This window comes from Hoplias malabaricus, chromosome 7 (genome assembly GCF_029633855.1).
Source record: "Hoplias malabaricus isolate fHopMal1 chromosome 7, fHopMal1.hap1, whole genome shotgun sequence".
Taxonomy (NCBI): domain Eukaryota; kingdom Metazoa; phylum Chordata; class Actinopteri; order Characiformes; family Erythrinidae; genus Hoplias; species Hoplias malabaricus.
In genome coordinates, this window is record NC_089806.1 from 13,456,324 (window position 1) to 13,481,208 (window position 24,885).

Genomic DNA, 24,885 nt, shown 5'->3' on the forward strand with positions numbered 1-24,885 from the left:
CCCACTGGTCTCAGCTTATTGTTAAAGCTGTCACAGGTGATTCTACTTTCACTACGCTGATGCTGATTGGAATGCAACAAGGTCAATGGTATAAAAACATAACAGCTTCACTGAGCACAAACGTATGTTTGTTAAAAATAGATACAGTGCTGTGCAAAATTCAGATATCATTCTTTTATTCATTTAAAGACACAAAATCAAGTCTTAACCAAATAAACACGTCCATGTGGTATTTATTATGCGCTAAAAGCCATATCGTGTGAAATGAGCAATCACTGCCATGGCTGAGCATTTCTGCATTAAAACTGCAGTGTTACAGTGTCTTAAATGAACAATTTCAGACCACCAGGGTTTCTTAAGTCAAAAACCTTTACCTAAATCTTTGGGGTGGGGCTTTGGTGCTGGAGGAAAACAGCAGAGAAGTGGGTGGATATCGAGATGGGAATAATTACATTTTTATTAATCCACACTCACTAAACGAAGGTCTTATACAATATAAAATGTTTTAGTGTACAGCTTCCATACTTTTCAGGAGATGTGCTTTTAAATTTTTCCAGAGAAATCTACAGGGATATTTTACCACATCTCCAAACTTGAGTCTTAGAAGTAAGTTGCATTTTCGGCTTCACGTAATTCATGTAATCCCAGATTTATTCAGAGATGTTAGGATCTGGGCTATAGGGAAGCCAGTCCAATGTTCTGAGAGATCCTAAACATTCATTCATTCATTCATTATCTGTAATCTGTAAATTATTGCTTATCCAGTTCAGGTTATCCAGATTCCTACCTGGAATCATTGGGTGCAAGGCAGGAACACACCCTGGAGGGGGCGCCAGTCCTTCACAGGGCAACACACATGCACTCATTCACACCTACGGACACTTTTGAGTCGCCAATCCCCCTACCAACGTGTGTTTTTGGACTGTGGGAGGAAACTGGAGCACCCGGAGGAAACCCACACAGACACAGGGAGAACACACCACACTCCTCACAGACAGTCACCGGTAGCATGAATCGAACCCACAACCTCCAGGCCCCTGAAGCTGTGTTACTGCTGTGTGACACTACCTGCTGCACCACCCAGATCCTAAACAGCAGCTACTTATTTTATTTGTAGATTTTTTTCTCTTTCTTCAGCATTGGCTTCTTGACACCTTCACATCCTTTCATTTTTTTAATCTCATAACATTTATTTGAACTCAGATTTTAAAAACTACTGTTTTTAAAGTGGATTCTCTTATTTCTAATCTAATCTCATCACACATTACTACTAGAGCTCAGGGGTCAATATTAGGCCCTACTTTATTCTATCTACCTATCTATCTGTGTATATATATATATTCCCCTTGCTGCTGACAATGCTTTTATTAATTTGTATGCATAAATGACACTATTCTGTATGCCTCTGGCTCTTCCCCTGACCATCTCAAATTGACGTTAAACATCTCTAAAACAAAGCTTTTGTGGTTTGATCAGAAAGACAATCTCACTGAACCCACCCTTAAATTCTCTACCAGGGAGGGAGCTTTTTTGGAACAAGTTACAAAGTACAAATATCTAGGACTCTGGTTGATAGTTCATTGTTATTCTCTAATCATATCATAAAGTTACAAACAAAAGCTTAAACTCGGTTTCTTATATAGACATAGATCCTCCTTCCCTCTTGCTGCTAAACTCACCTTGGTTCAGATGACTCTACTCCTTCTGATTACAGCGATACAGTTTACAGGTGGACAAACGTTCCCTTCAAAAGCTTGATGCCCTGTACCATTCTGCTCTCTGCTTTGTTACAAATGCTCACTTTAGAACTCATCACTGTTCCCTTTACACTCTGGTTAACTGCCCTTAGTTACACACACATCACAATATACACTGATTCACACTAATCTACAAAATATTGCTTGGCCAGGGTTATCCAATTTAGGGTCACGGTGGGTCCAGGGCCTACCTGGAGTCTTTGGGCACAAGGCAGGAACTCACCCTGGAGGGGGCACCAGTCCTTCACAGGGCAACACACACTCACACACCTTCACTTTTGAGTCACCAATCCACTTACCATTGTGTGTTTTTGGACTGTGGGAGGAAACCGGAGCACCCGGAGGACACCCACGCGGACACAGGAAGAACACACCACACTCCTCACAGACAGTCACCCGGAGCGGGAATCGAAGACACACAGCTCCAGGGACACTACCTGCTGCACCACCGTGCCGCCCAGAGGCTTTTATTCCAATTTCAAAATGTAAGAACTGCATCAGAAATATTTTTACTAAAACATTTACCTGCTTTGCTGCTAGCTGATATTTTTATTTATTTATTTTCTGTGTTTGTTTGTTCTATTTGTTGTTATCGATGTACTCCCGTTCCCTCAAGCAGCTTCTGCTACTTGCCCTGCTGTTATTGTAAACAGGAATATGTACTTAATGACTTGCCTGGTTAAATTATAGGTTAAATAAAAATAATTTAAAACGAATGGAAATTTCCCATTTCTAAATGTTCATTTAGGCATAAAACATTCTAAATTGTACAAGGAGGTAGTTTCCTTCAATTCAAGTAAACGCAATGATTAAACTTTGGCAAATTTAAAATTACACATCAGATGAAGAAAAGCAATATTTTATCATCAGAACTGAAATCATCTTCTGCCCTGCGTCACTCTATTTCAGTGTCGATTGGCTTCATTAGGGGCTTAAACTTGCCTAATTCCATGTTAAATTATCAGTAGCAGAAGTTGTGTCCTCTGATAATGACTGAGCATTGTCCACAGTAAATCAGCCACAGTGTCTGTGATTAGGAAGACTTGATTATGCCTGGAGTGGAATTAAAAGGGGGGAAAAAATGAATAACGAGATTTCTTTTCAACTGAGCCTTGCTTATCGACTGCCCCGAGGAATAGTGTTTGGAAATGGCAATCAAGATACAGCTCTAGAGAGTGGGAGTGGGAGGGCAACTCAAATTGTTTATGCCTAGTTGTTGTTGATAATGGGCTACATATTCTGTATGAATCCTAACTATGAGAACAGATTAGAGAACGCAAAGACAGCCCCAAAGCCTGGAGGAGAATGCTGACGAGCTGAAGTATGGGCCATACACAAACTTAATGTTCAATTAATGCAGAAAGTGAGACCACAGAGTCATTAACAGATTTCTGGAGAAGAGAACATTAGCAACTCAGCTCTAATGAGTTGCTGCAAAATAAGCAAAGACAGAAAACAACTAGAGAGACTTAGCAAAGGGTCAGGCCTTTTTGCCTCATAGATTAACCCTCTGACATGCCTTATAAACTTAACATGCTTTTATAGGCTTTGAATGCAGACAAAGGCTCGTCTGAAGCAAGGAGCATTTTGCGTAGGTTTCAGGAACTTCTCTGCAGGCCTCCTGCTGTGAGAGCCCATTTGAACTTGACTGGGGGAGAGACCCTTACAATAAGACCCTTGTATCTTTCATATTCATGCACTGCCTTTGGAAGTGGATGCTCCAATGCCAGCCACTGTGGCATCCCCAGCAGATTTGCTCAGATCCTCCAATCTGTTTGATGTCTGAGGCATGGGACTGTGACCCAGAGCACAAAGGGGGGTGACTCTCTTAACCAGGCCGGTGTTGGTGTATTTATTTCAGTCCCGCAAGCAAAAATCCAAGATTCTGTAATCTGTAAAAACCAGGCTATTCAGACTTTGAAAAGGGGCTTATTTTGTGGGTACACTTTACATGCTATTCATTGCATGTTCAGAAAAAAGGATTCATTCAAAAGAGAAAGCTGAAAAGAACAAGGGGATGTGCAATGGCTAAGATGCAGGAGAAGATTGGGGGCACAGTGCAAATGAATAAATCGGCTGAAGTATGTGGCCTCATTGGGATCCCTGCTGTCGTGCTTAAGAGGCCATGTTTTGGTGTCTTCACCCAAGTGAAGAAATATATGGGTGACTGATCCAAACCAAGAACAACTATAATTTTCATTCATTCATTCATTCATTATCTGTAAGTGCTTATCCAGTTCAGGGTCGCGGTGGGTCCAGAGCCTACCTGGAATCATTGGGCGCAAGGTGGGAATACACCCTGGAGGGGGCGCCAGTCCTTCACAGACACACACACATTCGGACACTTTGGAGTCACCAATCCACCTACCAACGTGTGTTTTTGGACTGTGGGATGAAACCGGAGCACCCGGAGGAAACCCACGCAAACACGTGGAGAACACACCAACTCCTCACAGACAGTCACCCGGAGCGGGAATCGAACCCACAACCTCCAGGTCCCTGGAGCTGTGTGACTGCGACACTACCTGCTTCACCACCGTGCCGCTCTACTATAATTTTCACCAGAAATATAATATAATTAATTCTATGTTCTATATATAATTTGCCTCTTAACGCACAGTGGTTACTGGAGGAAAACCGAACTTCAAATCAATTCAAAGCAATATTTCAGTCTCTAAATTTGTGTCAGTGCATAAGAAAGAAAACCTCTGTGCACACCTGAAAGGGTTAACACCTTGGCCTCATCCTAGTCAGCGAACGCTACAGACGCTGAAGCTGCAGCCCCAGTTATGGCCTAATTAATACCCCACATTAGACAGAATCACAAAGGCAATCAAAGGACTTCCCGTTAAGTAAACAAAACCTAACTGGCCGTCATTTCACACGGCGAGTCCGAGCCTCAGTAACAATTACAGCTAATTTGAATCAAAGGGAAGTTCTCATTCAGTTGCACAAAAAGAGAGGCCATAAATATGGCAGCAACTTTACGACCCCAACCCAGTGCTGCTTTGTATTTTGAAGATAATTTTCACCCTCTCTTTTTTTAAGCATCAGCGCTTTTTAATCAGACTGGCGTTGTGCCCAGTGCTTATCTGAGCTGGGCTTTTTATGACTGTGATTTACACACACTTCTGGCACATTAATGACAATGAGACTCGAGCGCCTTTCATATCGATGTTTCCAGCATTCAGATATGAAAGGGTGACGAGAAGATTAAGCCCCGAAGGTTTGGTGCCCAGCGCAGGCTTGAGCTGGGGGTCAAAGGGCTTTTGTTCTTGGAGCAGACAGAAGACAGTAAACTGACAACAGAGAGGAGGCCTTAGACTAGAGGCAGGCTTGGGTTGGGCTTCTCCATGTACCTGCCCCTGGCGTAGAGGCCCAGATATAAGCAGCAATGCCAAGTGTCAACTTGAGGGGCTCCGCAACACTGAACTGGAACGGTGTTTGTGATCCAGAGCGCATCATCTCCTTAGCCATCACTCCCTGACCTCACTAATCCTAAAGGGCTGGTATTCAGGGGTCCTCAAACTTTGGGCATATTGTGTATCCAGGGTAGGACCAGCATCAACGGCTAAGCAGTTCACCTAGCGTCACAGACTGATTACCTTGTCATGCAGCTGGCTGAAGTCTAAAGTGAACTCCTCTGGTACGCTGATGTTTTCTATGCCAGTGGTGTATAGACAGAGAAGATAGAGGAGGAATGAGAAAACGTTTACCTGTAGCTCGCTATTCCTTCAGGGCTGTCCTACAAATGAGGAAGAGCATAGTGACTATCAGTCCTGTATGAGGTGGTTCACCAGTTAAGATGACGACTAATTGACAGCTCTTTTCACAGTGAACAGGTGACGGAGTTTAATTTAGACTGTTAATTAAGACTTTGTGGGAATCTGTGCTAATGCTGTGTCTTTGTGGGAGTGAGAGCACGTTGCTCCAGGCTGCCTCAATGCACGCTAATCTACTCGCAAATGGGTCAATAAAAACCATTTCAGCTGAGCTGCTGAGGGACAACAAACAGTAAAGCATCAGGAGTTCGGTTCTGTGCCTGAAAGGAAGGAAGAAAGAAAGAAAGAAAGAAAGAAAGAAAGAAAGCAAGCTATAATTAAAATTTTTTATAAAGATTAGTTAAAATATTAAAATTGGTTTAATATGCAGTTCTTTTTCAGTGACCCTCTTTATGTTACTGAAGATCATCTTTATTCTTTCTTGAGTCATTCATTCACTCATTGGTCTATCTTTCATTATTTCTTCATTCACTGCCTCCTTCCCCTCCACCCTTCCCTATAGTTCTTCATTCATTTCACCATTTTTCTTTTCTGTCCTTCATTCCTTCCATTCTCAACCTTTTTCATCCATTATGTCTTCCTTTAATTTCCTTCCCTTTTATTTTCCCAATGCTTCATCCTTCCTTTCTTTTTTTCATTTCATTTTTTCATTCTTCCTTTGTTTCTTTTAGTCCTTATTTTTTTCTTTCTTTCATTTTCCTTTCTGATTCTTTCTCCACTTATGTAGTCCCCCCCCCCTTTTCTTTTTCTTTCTTTCACTCATTATTTTGGTCATTCTTTCATTCCATAATTTCCTTTGTTGTCCTCCTCTCGTTTTGTGTCTTCTTTCCTTCTATTCATCCTTAATAAGCAAAGGGCTTTCTTCAGTGATGCCTTTGCTTCCCTCCTTCTCCAAATGCTTGAGCTACTGTATAAAAAGATGTTATCTTAGAGGAAGTGCATAAAGAAGGTTCCACTTGTCTTCAGCCTTCACCGAATAATGACTGGAGCAAACAAGAGCACATCAAGCCTTGTCTATTACACAAAAAAGAAAAGACTATATGCAACTCAGGGCTATTCTTACCGCAAAATGAAGGGAACCACAGCAACGGTTGCCATGACGCTGCATATGATGGGCACTTGCCGTCTCTGATGGGATTAATGTGTTAGGCGTGACAGGCGGCACAAGACTCCCCTCCTCAACAAGAACCAATTAACCCCATCACTGTCTGCCCCCCTACTTCAGCACAGCAGCAAAGAGAAAACCCATGCCCTGTCACGGCTGTGTGCCAATCACGGCATAATCTCCACAAGACTCACAGACGTATACAGCATTTGGACTGTCACTCTGAGGATGTGTACCTTTGCTCGCCACAAATGACTTCCCATTGTCTGGCCTCCTGCTTTCTCTCCCTAATCAAGGATTCAAGAGAGCAGAACAGAGGAAAGCCTAGACTTGTGGAGTATAACGAGATACAGAGGCTTTCATAAGGCTCCACCTTGGACTTAGGCTTGTTAAAACTCGGAAATAATTGATCATTTTCAAACGTTGCACTGGTAGGGAAGAGATATTTCCTTATTTTTGTTAAGATTTGATGGAATTTAGATATTGATGCACTCCAGCTCATCCAAGGGTTTTGGATAGGACCAGTCCCACTGTTCTTAATACCTCTGTAACCCGGGGGTGACTGTATTAAAGGGTCCCGGTTCGTTTCATGAGTTCTGCACAACTGAACATATGTGTCCTCGTTCACTTGGGTGAATAAGCTCATTATATGAGTTGTCTAAATATGTTTGGATATGTAGAATATGAGAAACCTCTTTAGAAACCTTTAGGACCCTCTAACTACACGTACTAAATACAACCCCATTATTCATAGGGTTTTTTCTTTTTTAACTTCTTTATTTGTGATGTAATTACATGCCAATGTATATTTTTAATGTAACATGCTCATAAAGCTGAGTAATCATTGAGGGACCATAGAAAACCCCCAAGGCACAGAACAGCACGGAGATAGCTTTTTTTATTGGCATATTACAATGCATGCATCTTCCCCAGGACTGTGGACCAAGGTCACTTTCCCTAAGGCATGGTGGTGTTAATGTAAATGTAACTGTTTGAGAAGGTGTTCACAGTGACTCTGTTTCAGACCACCACCATGTGATGATCTTTGCATCTTTATTTTGCTAAACCCACCCCTAGCAATTTTAGCATCCATTAATTTCACCAGAGCATAAAAGCTGAAAGTCACTGAACCTGTCAGCTGTTTCATTACAGCACACGCTCCCAGTAAACACAAGCGTGGGCTGAATAGAAGTATGCAAAACTCAACCACACGCTCTAGAATCTGCTTCAATTTATTTCTCTCTGAATGTGTTCACTATATCATCACGGTGTATGGGATTTAAAAGAGCTTCCAAACAATACACACACGTCCAGTGCGTTCAAATATTCTGCTATTCTGTAATAGACACCTTCGAAAATGCATTTAAGATATGATCAAATATCACGAATCAATATGCTATAAGCAAACCTCTAAAGTTTCAGCGTGTGCTGGAAAGGGGCATAAAGACTGAAATTTTCAGAAATGACAGACTTCATTCGACACCTTTGGGAGTATTTAGAGATCACAAACTATCATAATTCATTCAGCATCAGAACTAGTCTTCACTCACACTCTGGTGGCTTAGTCCTCACAGCATGCATTCTCAGAGAAAGTGTCACTGCAGAGATGGGTGGGCAAACTCCTCTTTAATGGCCTTGATTTAAAAAAAACAGACAGTTGTTGGACATGTAGTGGAAAGAGAAAAACATCACTGTTTTATCTAAAATAACACAAGCTGTATTTGATTAGAAAGCTTAGAAATACTTTGTGGATGAGAAAATGCTTTTATTGAGTCAGTTTTAACATGGGATGATTGCCTGTCTCCAGTCTGAATGTAAAGTGTAACACATGATCAACTGTTCAAGTCAAGTCTTTATGAACAACATGAAGAGACATTCTATCCATTCATTCATTATCTGTAAACCCTTATCCAGTTCAGGGTCGTGGTGGGTCCAGAGCCTACCTGGAATCATTGGGCACAAGGTGGGAATACACCCTGGAGGGGGCGCCAGTCCTTCACAGGGCAACACACACCTACTGACACATTCACTCACACCTACGGACAATTTTGAGTCGCCAATCCACCTACTAACGTGTGTTTTTGGACTGTGGGAGGAAACCGGAGCACCCGGAGGAAACCTACGCAGACACAGGAAGAACACACCAACTCCTCACAGACAGTCACCCGGAGTGGGAATCCAACCCACAACCTCCGGGTCCCTGGAGCTGTGTGACTGTGACACTACCTGCTGCACCACCGTGTCGCCCTGAGACATTCTATATGAAGGATATTTTTTCTATAGTCATTGTCCATAGCGGAAAAAAAAGATGGAGGTATGTTCTTGAGAAGTTTTCAGTTGTGGTCAGAGCGTCATTATCATGCCACTCCTGGAACGTCTCTCAGCCGACCAGTCAGAACATACCCTGGTATAATGACACACAAGTACGCATATTGAGAAACAGCCACTGATTCCTGGGGCTAGCTGCAGGTGAGTGGGGCTTATGAGTGTGTGAAGCCAGAATGTCTGTTGTGGTAAATGCAATACTTTTTAAAGCCGTCGACTACATGTCGTTTTTTAAGACTGTAGGGTGTGCTATGTATTCTGAAGGCTATTCCTGGAAGCTATGAATGTATGCCTCATGATTGGCTGACTGGGTAATCACATGGCTGAGTAAGTGTACACGTCTTCCTAGGAGGGTCGCTGTGGCGTATAAATGTTGTGATGTTACATTTGGTGTCATTTGTGTTAATGCAATAATCCATTTGCCCAGAGAAGGACCAGTGAAGACTACTATCTAGGTTTGGGTGATGTAGTGTGACTGCAGTAGCCACTGCTTTTCTCAGTGATTGAATTGCCCTTTTCTGCATAACCCAGAAGTGCTTAAGTCTGCAGAAAATGTGTTGATGTGCTTGTATGTGGATATTGTTCTGGCTCTTTCTAAAAGACCATTCCCACACTCTGTTGTGAATTTCACACTTCTACTACGTTTACTGTCTTTCGCTGCATCAGTTAGACCCAGTACTTATAGATTCTGTCCAGAGGTCAGAAATGAAATGCCGTGGTGCCCTCTTTCATTTTGTCCATTGTGCCACATATTCAGAAGAGGGAGAATTTAATCACATTCCCAGCCTGAGGCACGTACTGCTTCCTTTTGAACCTGCCCTCCCCCATCCATGAATGAGAGTCAATGAAAGAGAGAAAGAAACATGCACCTTGGGATCAACATTAACAGCAGGTTGGAGAGAAGCTTGTTTCAGCATCGCTGTGATAAAACATATTCTCAGCTATTCTTATTGCGATATCTGCAGTAGTATTGACATGTTTTCCATGATAAATAGTCTTTATCTTAGTAGATAATGTTTAGTTAAAATGGCTAGCTTTTTTGTACAAAGTGAAAACTGTGAATGAATATTTGACAAAAATCTCTGTGATTTGTGTGCACTGTATTTTTATACATTCATTAACCATTAGAAACTTCGACCATATATGTATGCACGTAGCAGGTTTTCAGTTACTAACCAGAGCCCATCAGTTAATGCACATTTTAACAGCCCACCTCCTCTACCCTGTCAATCAATGTACACTGTAGTGGTCTGAGCTGTATATTATGTTATTGGCTCATTTGCATTTCCCAGAAGCCTGTCAAAAACTTTTCCAGGTAAATATTATCCTAGCTTCTGTTGTTTGGCCAACTACCAGATGCCAGTTCCAATAAAATAACGTAAGTGTGTTTCAACAACACTAAGAGAAGTGCTCATTTTGCAACATGCTTCTTAGTATTTGAAGTAATTACAATACACATAAGTTCTATTTTAATGGATGTATTACGTGAATTAATTTCCTTGGCTGTTTTAAGCATTCACTCTTCGTTATTTCTGGCGTACTCACTTTATCTCTCACTCACACACTCACTCAAACTTAGCAAGCTGTAGACGCTCCAAAAGAATGCACTTAGAATTTTAAACAGTTCTGGTCTTTCATCAGAGCAGTGCCTTGAAGTTGTCACTTCAGATTATCACATAGTCACATATCACATAGTCACAAAAAACATATCAGATTATCACAGATAAATAAAAATAACTGTACCACACTGGGAACTATCCAAAGATGGTGGGTCTCTGCACGGCTGTATTCCAGTCCAACTTAATCATGGGCTGGACCTAATTCATTCATTCATTATCTGTAGGCGCTTATCCAGTTCAGGGTCGCGGTGGGTCCAGAGCCTACCTGCAACCATTGGGCGCAAGGCAGGAACACACCCTGGAGGGGGCGCCAGTCCTTCACAGGGCGACACACGCTCGCACACACACACACATTTGGACACTTTTGAGTCGCCAATCCACCTACCAATGTGTGTTTTTGGACCGTGGGAGGAAACCGGAGCACCCGGAGGAAACTGCACCTATTACATGTCTTTACTCATAGAATTCATAAAAAAAAAAAAACATGAATTGTAAGACATTTTTAAAAGACATTATGTCTAAAGTGACATTCTGTCTTATGCTTTGTCCACAATGGATAATTTTCCAATACTCAATGAAAGCAAATAAAGAATATTTTATATATATCCGCTCCAGGTGACTGTCTGTGAGGAGTTGGTGTGTTCTCCTTGTGTCTGTGTGGGTTTCCTCCGGGTGCTCCGGTTTCATCCCACAGTCCAAAAACACACGTTGGTAGGTGGACTGGCGACTCAAAAGTGTCCGTAGGTGTGTGTGTCTGTGTTGCCCTGTGAAGGACTGGCGCCCCCTCCAGGGTGTATTCCCGCCTTGCGTCCAATGATTCCAGGTAGCCTCTGGACCCACCGCGACCCTGAACTGGAGCAGTTACAGATAATGACTGAATGCCTAAAACTATACCCTTTCAGAATAAAAGGTAAAGTAGAAGTACATTATTGGTCAGTAAATGTACAAACAGTTTAAACTTACTATTAAAGATTCAACAGTGGTGTTAAAGTCCAGTTGTGTTCCCTAAAGGTATATTCCATTCTCTTCTTCAGAAGTAGAGGTAAATATGTGTAATCTTTCATTATAGAACTGTGTAAAATAAATTAACATAATGTAAGTCCTGGAGATGAAGCGGGGCATATGAAATTAACACAATTTTAAAGTCTAAAGTTATAATAACATAAGGTACAATTATGTTCCATAAATAAACATACGGACTATGTACATTTAAAGGTACTACCACTGGTTTTCTGACAGTGTACCACTCTTTTATATTTCTGTACTAGGTATAGTGCCTTGCACTGTCGTGAATTTAATATTTGTCTGCATTACTCTGTTTTGCATTTTGTGTATTCCCATGTGTCTTATAAATGCTGCACCTGTGAGACCAAGCAAAACGTTCTGTTTTTAAATCTCAGATATATGTTTTGGGTTATTATGTTCACTGTAACGACAAAGTTAATTTGAGTTGTATTGGATACATTTGTGAGGTGCACCTGAAGTTTACACAAAGGCCAGGGGGTCCCCTCCTGGATCATCCAGATTCATTAGCTGAGCACATATCGAATATGAGTGAATAGGTGTCTTCTGACTAAAGACTAATTAAAATGGCTCTTTCTATTTCATGGAGCCATCTGCTGAAGAGAAGGAGACCAGGTGGAGCATGGTGCTGGCGGATACACTCATAAACTGAGGTCCCCCTGTAGATCTATAAACCTCTGCGGATACTTCTTTGTGGCTAATGATATTTTTTATAGCCACAGCACTCGAGAGTATAATTGAATAACTTAATCCGAGTACCGTCTTTTATTGACCCACAAGCTTGAAGGAGAGGAATCCATAGTGTAATTAAATTCTCAACTTGGTGGCAGCTCCGGTGGCTTGTGTGGTGGGATCTCCTCACCAGTCCATGGTGTCCACTAACACTTTAACAGCTCTGCAATGGGCAATTGGTGTGAGTTTATGCTGTCGTTAGTTTACACAGTCTTGTTCCCTGAGCAGCACAAATCTTCAGAGAGCAACTTGGTCTTAAACTACACATCTGTCAGAGGCTTGGCAAGTATGTCTTTCTTTACGCATTTTTCCTTCCTGTCTAAATACTACATAGCATTCCTCTTAATCTAGAATATGTGTGGCAGTCGACCAGATTAAAGAAATGGGTAAGACCGCTGTGGAGCACAACCATAACACTATCATTCTAATTAAAGTAAAGGCACGTTCATAATATCCCTTACACTGAGTTCCCAATTTTTTAAAACAACCACATTTCCTCTGAACTGGTGGATAGTAATAGACAAGCTGTAGAAAGTGCTTTAACTCTTCTGAAAAGGCTTAACACTAGAGTGTAAAACATTTCTGCAATTTGACTGTATTCAACCACTAGAACTGTCAGGTACCGATGTTTAAATCATTAGCTCTATATCACAAACACAACTCCAACTCACCCCGAATGTATTAAGTTGAGGTCCATCAATCTAGAAAATTAAGTTCCAGTCCAGTGCTGGGGTGGAGTGGGGTGTTTGGGGGGGGGGGGGTGCTTTATAAACTTCTAACAGATTCTTGGCACTGGGTATTGTGACCTTAGGCTCATACAAACAATACACTGATTCAGGACAAAATCAGCTTATAGCTTTGTTCTGTCTCAAATGACTGGGTGGTGACACAGTGTGCACTTTTCCATTATCTGAAGATGAATTCTCTCTTGGAATGTCTCTGAGCCAATCATATTGCAAGTTTGAAACGGTGTATTTTAAAGCTGAATACACGGAACTTTGTCCTTGGCTTTGTTTCGTTGTCAATCTCATATCATTTGAAGAATTATAGGAGTCTCATTAAAACTATACTAAATACAGTAGGCTAATGATAATTCATTCATTCATTCATTATCTGTAAGCGCTTATCCAGTTCAGGGTCGCGGTGGGTCCAGAGTCTACCTGGAATCATTGGGCACAAGGCAGGAATACACCCTGGAGGGGGCGCCAGTCCTTCACAGAGCAACACACACTCACACACCTACAGACACTTTTGAGTCGTCAATCCACCTACCAACGTGTGTTTTTGGACTGGAGCATTCGGAGGAAACCCACGCAGACACAGGGAGAACACACCAACTCCTCACAGACAGTCACCTGGAGCGGGAATCCAACCCACAACCTCCAGGTCCCTGTAGCTGTGTGACTGCGCCACCATGCCGCCTGCTAATGATAATGATAGTTGATAAATGATACTAGCAGCTATTACATGGTTATGAATGCTATTAACACTGCTGGTGGCTAGATTTATCCCATAACATTCTAAGCAACCACTAAAAGCTTCATGCGTACTTTTCACTTGCGACGAGTTTGTGTGTGACCTACTGGCTGCTGCCCTGACCTACTTACTGTCTGCTGCACTGGCCTACTGGCGAAAGCCCTGGCTGACTGGCAGCAGCCACTAAACGCCTGGCAGCCAGCAATAATCGACTGGTGGCTGCCACAATGGACAGTTTCCATTTGCAACTACTTCCTCATTCCAATTTGAGATTAAACCTTACAGGGAACTCTCCAGGGCTTAGGGCATCATTCAGGACAAAGCCATTGTGAGGACAACCAAGGCCAACTAGCCAACAACATTTTCTACATGAAATGAGAGAAAATTAATGAAATTTTATACACAACATACAACTGCTGACTTACTATAACAGCAGACAGCACTCCACAGCGGGTCAATGCTAATTGGCCGTAGCAGGAACCTCAGATAAATAGTTGAAGACTGTGCTGACATACTTGTGTTTCTTTCAGCATTACTGACCTTTGTTTTCTTTACCACTGTTATTTGCTGCTTGCCTAGTGTAGACACTTAAGTTAGGAGGCAGTAGAACTTACCCACTCTCAGCAGAAACATTACAGAAATGTTGTTTATACTTTGCTGTTGAAAAGTGCATTTCTCTACCTGACATGAGAAAACATCTACTCCCACAATCACTTTTATTTCAAATGGAAAACAGTATTCATGTTCATTCATGAGATGTTATTCTGCTCAATTTTTTATAATAGTATCATAACAGAATAACTGCTATCTGTCTTTCTTTTATAAAATATCTTAAATCATAAATAAGAAAATAAGGAATTTTACCACCAGAAATAGCCAACAATATTTTGGAAAGGGTTAATTATTAATTTTTCACCAATTCATTGTCTGTAAGCGTTTATCCAGTTCAGAGTCACAGATCCTACACAAGGCGGGAACACACCCTGGAGGGGGCAGTGGTTAATTACCGTTTATTTCTTTTTTCCACAATTTGCAACTCACAGGGCGAGTCAAATTACCTTGTAGTCTCTAAATGAACCAGTTTGTGTTCCTCAGATCACGACCCCCAAATGGGGGGTAGCCATGTTTAAAACGTTTAGTACAGTGTCTCTGATACATTGATACATCCATGTCATTATGTGTCCAATTTAAAGAAAAATAAAATATCTAATATCTTCACATAATTAAAGAACGTCATGTTTGTGGCTAAGCATTTTTAAGAAGTTTAACTTTACGTTTTTATTCACTGTTATTATCAGTCATCTGTTTAGTCGCTCTACATTACCCACCCATGTAGCAGTCATGAGCAATGTCCTCATTTCGGTTCACAGTATACTCCAGAGAGAGAGAGAGAGACTGACTGACTGACTGACTGACAGAAAGAAAGAAAGACTGACCGAATGGAGCCAGTCTGTTTTTTCACTAATTTACAGACAAAGGGGCTCTGTACATCACACTGGTTTCCAACATGAAAACACACTGGAGAGTTAGCAAATGCTAAGGAAACATCTTTTCCTTTTAACATTTTTAAATGTTATTTTGATTAGAATCGCAAACTGCGCCTTTAATTAACCACCACAGAACTTTCCATAAATGACTATAAACATCAAATAATAACTAACAACACGTTAATAATGGCACTGTTACAGAGAAGTTACACTGTTATAAAGAAGAAAAAATGTTATTTTATTCATGACCATTTGTTGATGCAAACTGATGAGTCTGTACATGGTTTTACAAAGCATTAGAAAACTGTACAATAAAAAGCAGACAGAAAAGGTTCCATATCTGCGCAACTTGTAAAAACTCTTAAATTATCAGGAAAACGTAAATAATCTGTAAAAAACATAATAAAATATTAAAATAAAGAAATATATAATAAATAAAGATAACTTCACTGGAAAACGTATTTTTAAAGATTGTTACAGAACTGGAATTTTTGCAAGATCTTAAGCGTTCTTTTGTTTTTGTTTTGTTTTTTAAACCATTTTTCACTTTAGAAATGTATTTTGAAATGATATATAAATATATAAAAGCCACATAAAATGTCTTGCTCCTTTTGAGAGCTATGGAATCTGCTCTGATCTGAGTGAGCCTGATGTCTTTTAAAGAAGAGTTCTGCTCCACTACACGGCTCCAGTGTCAGAAAGCAATGTTGTGAACTGATGAATCTGTCAGAAACACATTAATAAAGATCATCTCTATCTAATGCCTGGGAGTACAGGCACCATTCTACATTTCCAACAGTGCATGATTTTTGTTGGGTTCTCTACAACAGATACAACCTGAACTGATGGATGCAGCCAGCGACATCTGCCTGATTTTTATGCGGTGGTACTGTCTCAAGCTCATCATTTTTACATAGCCAGAGGGAGCACAGAAAATATTCCACACTTATCTGTGATAAAACAAAATCACTGCATGATTTAGAGAAGGAAATATACCATACACACAAACACAAGCACACACACATACCTCATGTTTCCAAAGAGGTGTTTGAAAGAGACTTGTATGATGTATGATTTATTTCTCTCTGCATTCTCCAATATTATACAGTCCAATATTGTCCCCAAATTGCAGGCTTTGTCTGCTTAAAGCAAAAGTCCAGTGTTTTCTCTACCTACTCTATAAGCTGCATCTCTGTCATACTATCGATTACCACAGACAACCATTTCCAATACTTTTCCCTGTAATTAGAAATGAAAAAGCCATTGCCCCAAAGACTATTTAAAAAAAAGGGCAGCTGCTGAACTCTATGAATAAACATATAAACTGGGTCTGTGCAAAACTGTGGTCGCGCTGAGCTGTTGTCTCAATGTTTCCTTTGCTGGGGCAGAGCAAATATCAGGTATGAGTGTTCCTGGTGTGATACAGTTTTAAAGGGAGTGTATATTTTAGTGAGTTAATAAAGTCTTGTTGGTAATTAGTGACTTACAAGTGGCTGGTTGACTGGGAAGCAGTTCATCCATTTAGTATTTTGGCTACCCTCAATTTATACAGCTATCAGCGTTAGAAGTCAATTTTTTTAAGCAATCCTGCATCCATTTCCATTCAGGTGAACAGATAAATACTTCATTCTACAACTATAATTGTGCTTGGATCAGTGGAACATGTCAAAATTACAGTCTTAACATATACAGTGTGGTAACAAATACTTCCAATATGAAAAACAAAAAATAGACTGAAAAACACTGTAGAATTCCATCAAGAGCCAGTGGGTTCACTTGTGTCATCCTCTGAAGAGAATGGTGAGCAACGTCAGGTAATATTGTCTTAGCATTGGATAAAATAAATACAAACAGCGAATCAGCTCATATCATCCACGTGAACATGTGGTCAGAAGCTCATACAATAAATACAGACAGCTCTTTTAAACACAGGTTTGTCACCTACAGATAGTTTAATGTTTCAGTGTTAGCTCATCTAGCACAAGCTTTGGCGAAGGCTGGCAGAAAAACAAACCCAGTCAATAATGGGATTCTTGAATGAGGTTTAAGAAATTAAGAAAGGATGAGAAAAGTGAGAAGCTCCACAGGAGGTCATAAAAAATCTTTTCTAAAGGCAAAAGTTTGGGCAACGGCAATAAATTACCTTATTGCTTTTTTCTGTACATTTTGCATTTTTATTATCTAAAATGTTACTTCTTTACATACTGTGAGATCATATAAATACAGCATACACTACATTACAATGCAAAATACTTTTTTTATATTGTTTCCCAAAAGGAATATTGTAAGGGTTTGCTCAGGTTCCGTGGGCTGAATTCTAGCACCAATCAGAATAGACAGATACTCCTTGGGTGTGCTCTAATCAAGGCACAAGGCACTTTCCGGTGACATAAATGTGTTTTCCCCTCTTTTATAATTTGTTTTCTCTTGTTCTTTACTTCTCTGGACTCTACAGGAGTTTGTATCAATTGTGTTGTCCAGACTCCTCAAAGTAAAGAACTTTTGTCCAGACATAGGTTTCTTTCTCCACTCCAACAGTAAGATTCTAATGATATTTTACCCATTCTTTTGCTTTATCCCTCACACCTCCATCTCCTGTCCTGGGGACGTTGGGGCCATGATGTCAAAACAGGTCTCCATCATGACACGGGATTTGCACAGATTTACACAAAACTCCAGCTCGCCTGTTGCCTGAGCCAGAGCCTCCAGGTAGTCCTGGGAGTCCTGGTCCAGATCTGGATCCACATCAACTGAAAGGTGAAGAAAAAAAAAATGTGAGAAGACAGGACCAAAAAAAAAAAAAAAAAAACATTTGTGAAAGAGCTACAAACCCCATTTCCAGAAAACATTGGAATGTGTTTTTTTTAAATGCATTAAAAAAACAAAAAACTGTAAATTGTTAAACTTTTGAACTTTTATTTAAAATTAATTTAAAATTAAAATTAAAAAAAAGATTTTTTTCCAGATAAACCTAATTTGTATTTTGTATATATGAAAAACAACAGAATGTGATGATTGCACAACACAGAGGCAGAATAAGATAAATTGTGCAAGTAACATTGTTCTGGAAGGTTCCACAAATTGCTGTTTATGTGGTAAAGTTATCTCTGGGAGCATCCACCAAAGGCTTAGTCCACATTCATGTAATAAGCCTCATTAATCAATTCTGATTTTTTTTCCCCTAAGATCAGATTTGAGCAAAAATGTAAGTGACCTGTATCTGTTTGTAATGTGAATGAATCTATCCCTGGAACAACATGTATATGCACACTGATATATATCACAAATGGATCCCTAAGCCATGTGCAGTGCATTACGCAAATCTTTAAATAACAGCTTCAACACCCAACCCCGATATATCTAACACAAATTAATTTATATTCAGCTTTCACCTGCATGGCTCCTTTTTTAAATATTAATGAATTAATTTGTTTTTCACCATCTACAGTTCATAAAATCATGAAATGATTCAGGAAGTCAGAGGTAATTTCAGGACGCAAAGGCCAAGGGTTGAAAGTTTTACTGAATGAGCATGACCATTTTGCCCTCAGATAGTATATCCTGATGGACAAAGCCATTTGGGTTAGGGAGTACATTGGAAAATCATTGTCATAATCCGCAGCTGCATAAAGAAATGCAACCTGAAACTGTATTATGCAAATATAAAGCCATATATTAATTTTGCACTAAAACGCCTGCGAGTTCTGCTACTGAAAATGTATGGAGCACCATGAAGATGAGAATCAGAGCAGCTTGAGTCTTGGTTACAGCAAGAAGGGGCAAAAATGATGTGACAGATTGGTAAACATGCCTCTTTCCCAGCTTTTTTTGAAAATGTTGCAGACATTCTCTATATTTAAGAACTACAAAGAATTCATTTTTAGAAAGTGTCCCAATATTTCTGGAAATGAGGTTTGTATATGAATGTGATGTCTTTTAAAGGTGTATCAAATACACATGTAGTAGCTCAACTGTTGGAAAACGATACGAGCAATGCCACAGTCAAGGACCCCTTAACCATCTAATTTCATTATTAAATCTCTTAGAAACAAATTCATTTAAATTAAAACACCCAAAGAAAAAATGACCAATCAGGGTGTTGTTTAATGATATCTTTGAAGAAACAGCCAAACAAGCTCTACCAGTGTTAGGACTTCCAATAACCACCAACATAATAATGAAGTGACAGTTCCCTGATGGGCAGATTGATTTGGAAGAGAGACAGCCACAGAGTGGAAAGTGAGGTGATGGTTGGGGGTGGAAGATGAAGGCTTACACACGCACACACACACCACCCTCATTTCACCTAGCGCTCAAGAGGGGCTTGATTTATAAACCATGACTGGCCCAATCATGCCTTTACCCAAGACAGCAGTCACGGACGAATGGTAAACACCTCCTGGCCAGGGGGATAGGGCTGATTGCAGGAGGGAAAATAATGTCTTATTGATTCAAGGACACGTATTCTTACAGAACCAACACACACAGACACACTATCTTTCACTCTTATTCTGACACCCGCTTTCTCAATTCACGTTCAGTGCTTTTTAATTTTGTATCATTCCCGCTATATTGTGTTGTCTGCCTCTGTGATACATCTTCCTATTTTCCCTCTAAAAATGAGGAATTATTCCTGAATAAATAGGGGCAGATACTCAACCCAAAGTTCTTCAGCTCCAGAGGCTGCTGGTTTTCTCAAAACAAGGTATGTAGCACTTAAGGCTTGGAAACAACTCCAGGGCTCTGAGCATGTCAGGAAGCACTGTGATGGAGCTCTGTCCAGTACCTTTGAGATGAGCGGGAGTGTCATTTGTGATCTAAAACTAATCTGTTGAATGCAGTCAGTCCTAATATCAATGCTGAAAAATCTAGTGAAAACCTCCTCAGAAGATAAGAAGCTGCTGCTACAGCAAATGGGAACAAACTCCCATTTATTACCGTTGACTTCAGAAGAAAAAGTTAAATGAGCAAGTGTGCAGAAACCTTTATCCATTAAGTTGATGATGGATTATTAAAATAAATATTTTTCATCATCACCAAGTATTGCTGAATTGTTCTACACAATTATTAGTCATCTCTAGTCACTCCCCAAATCGAACACAATGCCATCAGCCACAGGAGTACCTCCTCAGAGACGAAAGGCAAACCTATTACTTATTTTTAACACAAAGCAACTGAACTGCACTGGATAAGTACACAAACTACCCACATCTGTCATATGAAGTGACAGATGCCTGTGCTAGTGCTTCACCCTTGGATGGCTAAGGTATTACCAATGATCATGCAATCAGACCATAGGGCCAGTGCTAGTCAGCTATTTATCCAGGATATAACCAATATCTTATAATATTAAAATCTTAAAGATCATCATCTGTCTAAACAGATGCTGTAAATAATGTATATCAAAATATAAATAGTTATTGAAACCTTTTATATTGCAATACCTATTGATGTTGAATTATTGTCCAGTGTTACTCATAAAATAAACTGAAGCAAGTATGAAAAGAGATAAATCACTGGTTATTCTGCAAAAATGTTCTACAATGGCCTGGACAGATGTGTTGGTACCCCTAGTACAGATTATAATTAAAGGGATTTTTTAAAATTATTATCACACATGCTTCTTCTTATAATAAGTCATGAAGCCAATTTAAATAGAGAAAAGCAGTCACTCTGCTGTTTGGTATCACCATGTGCATCACACTGAATATAGACCAGAGAAAACAAAGGAGAGTGTTGTCTGTGATCAAAAAAAAAAGAAAATTCCAGACAAATATGTTAACGCCAAAGGTTATAAGACCATCTCTAAGCTGCTTGTTGTTCCATTGAACACAGCAAATATTATTAAGAGGTTTAAGGTCACTGGGGCTGTAGCCAGCCTCCCTGGATGGGGCTAAAAAAAAACCAATTCACCCCAGATTAAAGAGAAGAATAGTGCGAATGTAAGACAAAGTATGAAGGAAATTTGCAAAGAGATACAAGCTGAACTCCATGGTCAAGGTACGTAAGTGTCTGATTACACCACCCATCATTTTTGAGATAGAAGGACTCCACAGTTGCAGGCAAAAACGTAAAAAAACACAGATTGGATATTAGAAAAATGCAAACTGAAAAGCCACAGTGCTTCTGGGAGAATGTCCCTTGGACAGATGAAAAAACTGGAGCATGTTTTGCAAGTCACATGTGCCCTATGTTCACAGATATAAAAATTAAACGGGTAAATGACCCAAATCACACATCTAAAAACACCCGAAAAGTCCTAAAGGAGACACCTTTGAAACCTGAGAAACTGCTTGTGTCAGGAGCTGAAATCATGCTCTGATCAATGAAAAATCAAAAGTAATCTCTGAATATATTAACCATGCAGCAAAAAATGAGGGAAGCAGATTATTTAATCAGTTTCAAGTGATTTCTGAGATTCTTCTGGGTTCTTCTACAAACTTAGAAGGTTAACAACAAATTTGTCAAGGTATGTATCAGTCATGCTATCAGTTAAATGTTATACTTGATGCTAGTTAGGTTTTTTACTTGATCAAAAAAAAGAGAAACCTTCATAATAACATACTAACACACACTGCACAAAGCCAACAAATGCCTTGGTGACAGCTGAGCCTCCACTAAAGCTGCCAGGATCTTGAGTATCACATTACTGTTCCTGAAGAAACAGCAGCTCAATATCAGTAACAGAAACAACTTCTCGTTGTTTATAAATAACACCATATACACTGAGAAATATAATACTCTAAAGGGACTGATGTAAATGTGTTCATGAGCTCCGCAATAAAAATCAGTGTCACTCTCATATCAAAACCATGTATTTTTTCAAAAGCACAGTGAGCAAACATTTCATAACAAATAAACAGAAAAAGCGCTTAATAAAATATATTTATTTGACCAAAACCTTGTATATATGGAAGGTAAAAAAATATATATACACTTTATGTGAAAGGGCTATTCTGACAGGTCCATTATCCATTTCAAGGACTGATATGTACCGATATGTACAATTGAAAAAGAAGGACTAAAACTGAGAAAGTTTTTGTTACGACTGCGAACTTGTGGACTGTGCACCTTAAATTAAGTACTTTCAGTGCGTTACTTTTTTCATTGTAGGTGGTGAAAAATACAAATTAAGGAAACTCACACTCTCCCATCCATTTAGCTGGGTCCAGCATCAGACGAGTCTTTGCATCCTCCAGCTCCCTCTTCAGCCTCTCATGTTTGGCTCGCAACTCCCTGATCTGCTGCTGCCGCTTCTCCAGCATCCTGAGCCGAGCATTAAAGTACTGCAATCCCTGAGAGAGAGAGAGAGAGAGAGAGATGGGAGAGTGGCTGAGTGAGGACTGAGCTCTGCTGTAGTGAACTGTACAGCTCAGTATTACATGAGGCTGATAATGTTCCAGGTAAAGAAAAGGGATCTGTACTAAGCACCTGTCCAATACCCAGTCCTCAACTGTGGCCAGTTTACAGGTTTACAGTTCTCAGCTCTGGAAAACTCAGTTGAGTGACCTGGACAAGGCGCCTGTCCATCAGCTGGATTAATTACGGCCAGGCTGGAAATAAAATTAGCTTAAGCTCTCACTGGCCCTAAATCTTCTGCTAGACCGTTTACAGCGGGGATTAAAAGGAGAGACCATGACCATGACTTGAAAAGTAAAATGACAATATAGATTTTCCTACACCCTGCCCTTTGTATTCTACCACTGGAGCAAGCACTGGACATATACTGTTTTACAATGCTTTATTATTCTTAAACATATTTCACCCTCATCATGATGTGTGAATGTCTTTGTAATATGGAATATTGATAACTTTACTGAATTACTGCATGATTCAATCATTGAGAATGCATCCAGTAACAGCTCTGGATCTTTTGTAGGTGACAAACCATTATGTAAGCCATGCTTTAGTCACAATTTATTGTTTCTACTTTAATTTTTTCCCATTCAAATATGTCATTTAAGCACATATCGCTTTCTTTTACAGTGCATCCAACAAGAAAAGAAGCTGTATTCAGTAAAATATCTACTCTCTTGTGTAAACAAAAGCTATGAAATAAGCTTGCAACAGGGATGTGAACTAGACATAAATCCTCTTTTGTTATATTTCTGGATGTGTTATGGGCTTACTGGGTTCATGTGGTAAATGGTTGAATACTTCATATATCCAGTTCCTATCTACACCACTGTGGGAAATTCGGACTCGATTAATTCAACAAAATTGGGGGAATTTCATTTTAACAACACTTTGAATGACTTTATTAACTTAATGATAAAATTGCAGAGAAATAAAAAAAAATCACTGGAACACTCCAGAGCAACTGCTTTGCAATTTCAGCACACTTTGTTAATGCAGTGCATTTTCACCAGTCAGGCCATATCCATCCAGTCTAATAAACATACCTTTTCAACATCCTGAAATGGCTGACAGGAAATGAGAGGGAGGAAAGAGAGAGATGTTTGAGTATGCTAATGCAAACTGAACAGACACACAGAGATGAAGGCTCTATTGCTGTGTCTCAGGCACTCAAGTAACAAATGAGAATACTCTAGTTAGTAATAAAACCACTCCTTCCCCCCTTACACACACACACACGAATCACCCATAGGTATGAAGCGCAATTTTGGCAGTGAACTGCTGAGTTCTCAAAGATGAATTTGAGGTCATTTTCTCCTAATTAAAAATAAATCACAGCACCTTTCGATAGAGTTACTATCTTCTTCACACAACTGGCAGGGCATAGAGGCCCAGGCTTGTGGGAAGGGTTAATGACCCATGGTCATACAGCATGGTGTGTGCAATAAAGGGCCATCAGGCAAACCCCAGATTAAGAGGCCACACCTCATTCATCACAAGGCCCCTCCCTCCCTCTGAACCTCAGTGCCAGCCCACATGGTCTCTAACCATCAGTCATATCTAAATCAATTAGGAGACATCAGTAATTGTTCCTGAGATAACCTCCCTCCTGACAAATGCAAATGCCATGCACTCACTCAAATGAGGACGGGGTGAGAGAGAGACAGAGAGAGAGAGAGAGAGAGAGAGAGAGAGAATGGGGGGGTGGGTATTGAACCCTGCCACGGATGCCTGCGATTTTTAATTAATGCCATGCCCAACTAGGAATGGTGAGCAAGGCTGCCCTCTTCCACCATCATACTGTGACCACACTGAGTGCCGGACACAGGCATATATCTCAGAGGGCCTCAAATGAAGAAAACCACCCTTGTTCTTTCTACTGAAACCATGCTAAAATGTCTTCTATTGTGAAATTCCACCACGTAAAACAATTTATAAAAAACCTCTCTCTACAATGAACCATATGACATCAGACACTCTGAATCACTTTACCTCTCAAAGAGTAAAATATAAAGACATTTTGACAAATCTGTATACAAGTCATTTAAAGGTCTTTAAAATGCTCATTCGAACCCATACACAAACGCTCCCTTGTTATCCTTTTCTAAGATGATGTACTTTAAACATTACCAGGACAGTCATAAGACTTCATTGAGCTTTGTACTGTATGTAAAACAAACAAACAAACAATATAACAAACAAGAAAAAACATCTGAAAGGATC

General features: G+C 40.0%; 1 protein-coding gene across 2 annotated transcripts in view; it reads right to left on the reverse strand.

The window, feature by feature from the left end:
• Positions 1-15,760: 15,760 nt before the first annotated feature.
• kif26aa (kinesin family member 26Aa) overlaps positions 15,761-24,885 on the reverse strand; it is a 105,104-nt gene continuing 95,979 nt past the window's right edge. For both annotated transcript variants that reach the window (XM_066677371.1, XM_066677370.1), the window contains 2 exons: positions 22,451-22,601; positions 15,761-18,056 (listed from right to left, as the gene is read on the reverse strand). In XM_066677371.1, the coding sequence (XP_066533468.1) occupies positions 17,887-18,056; positions 22,451-22,601 (321 nt within the window). In that variant the 3' untranslated portion in view covers positions 15,761-17,886. The remainder of the gene's footprint in view (positions 18,057-22,450; positions 22,602-24,885) is intronic.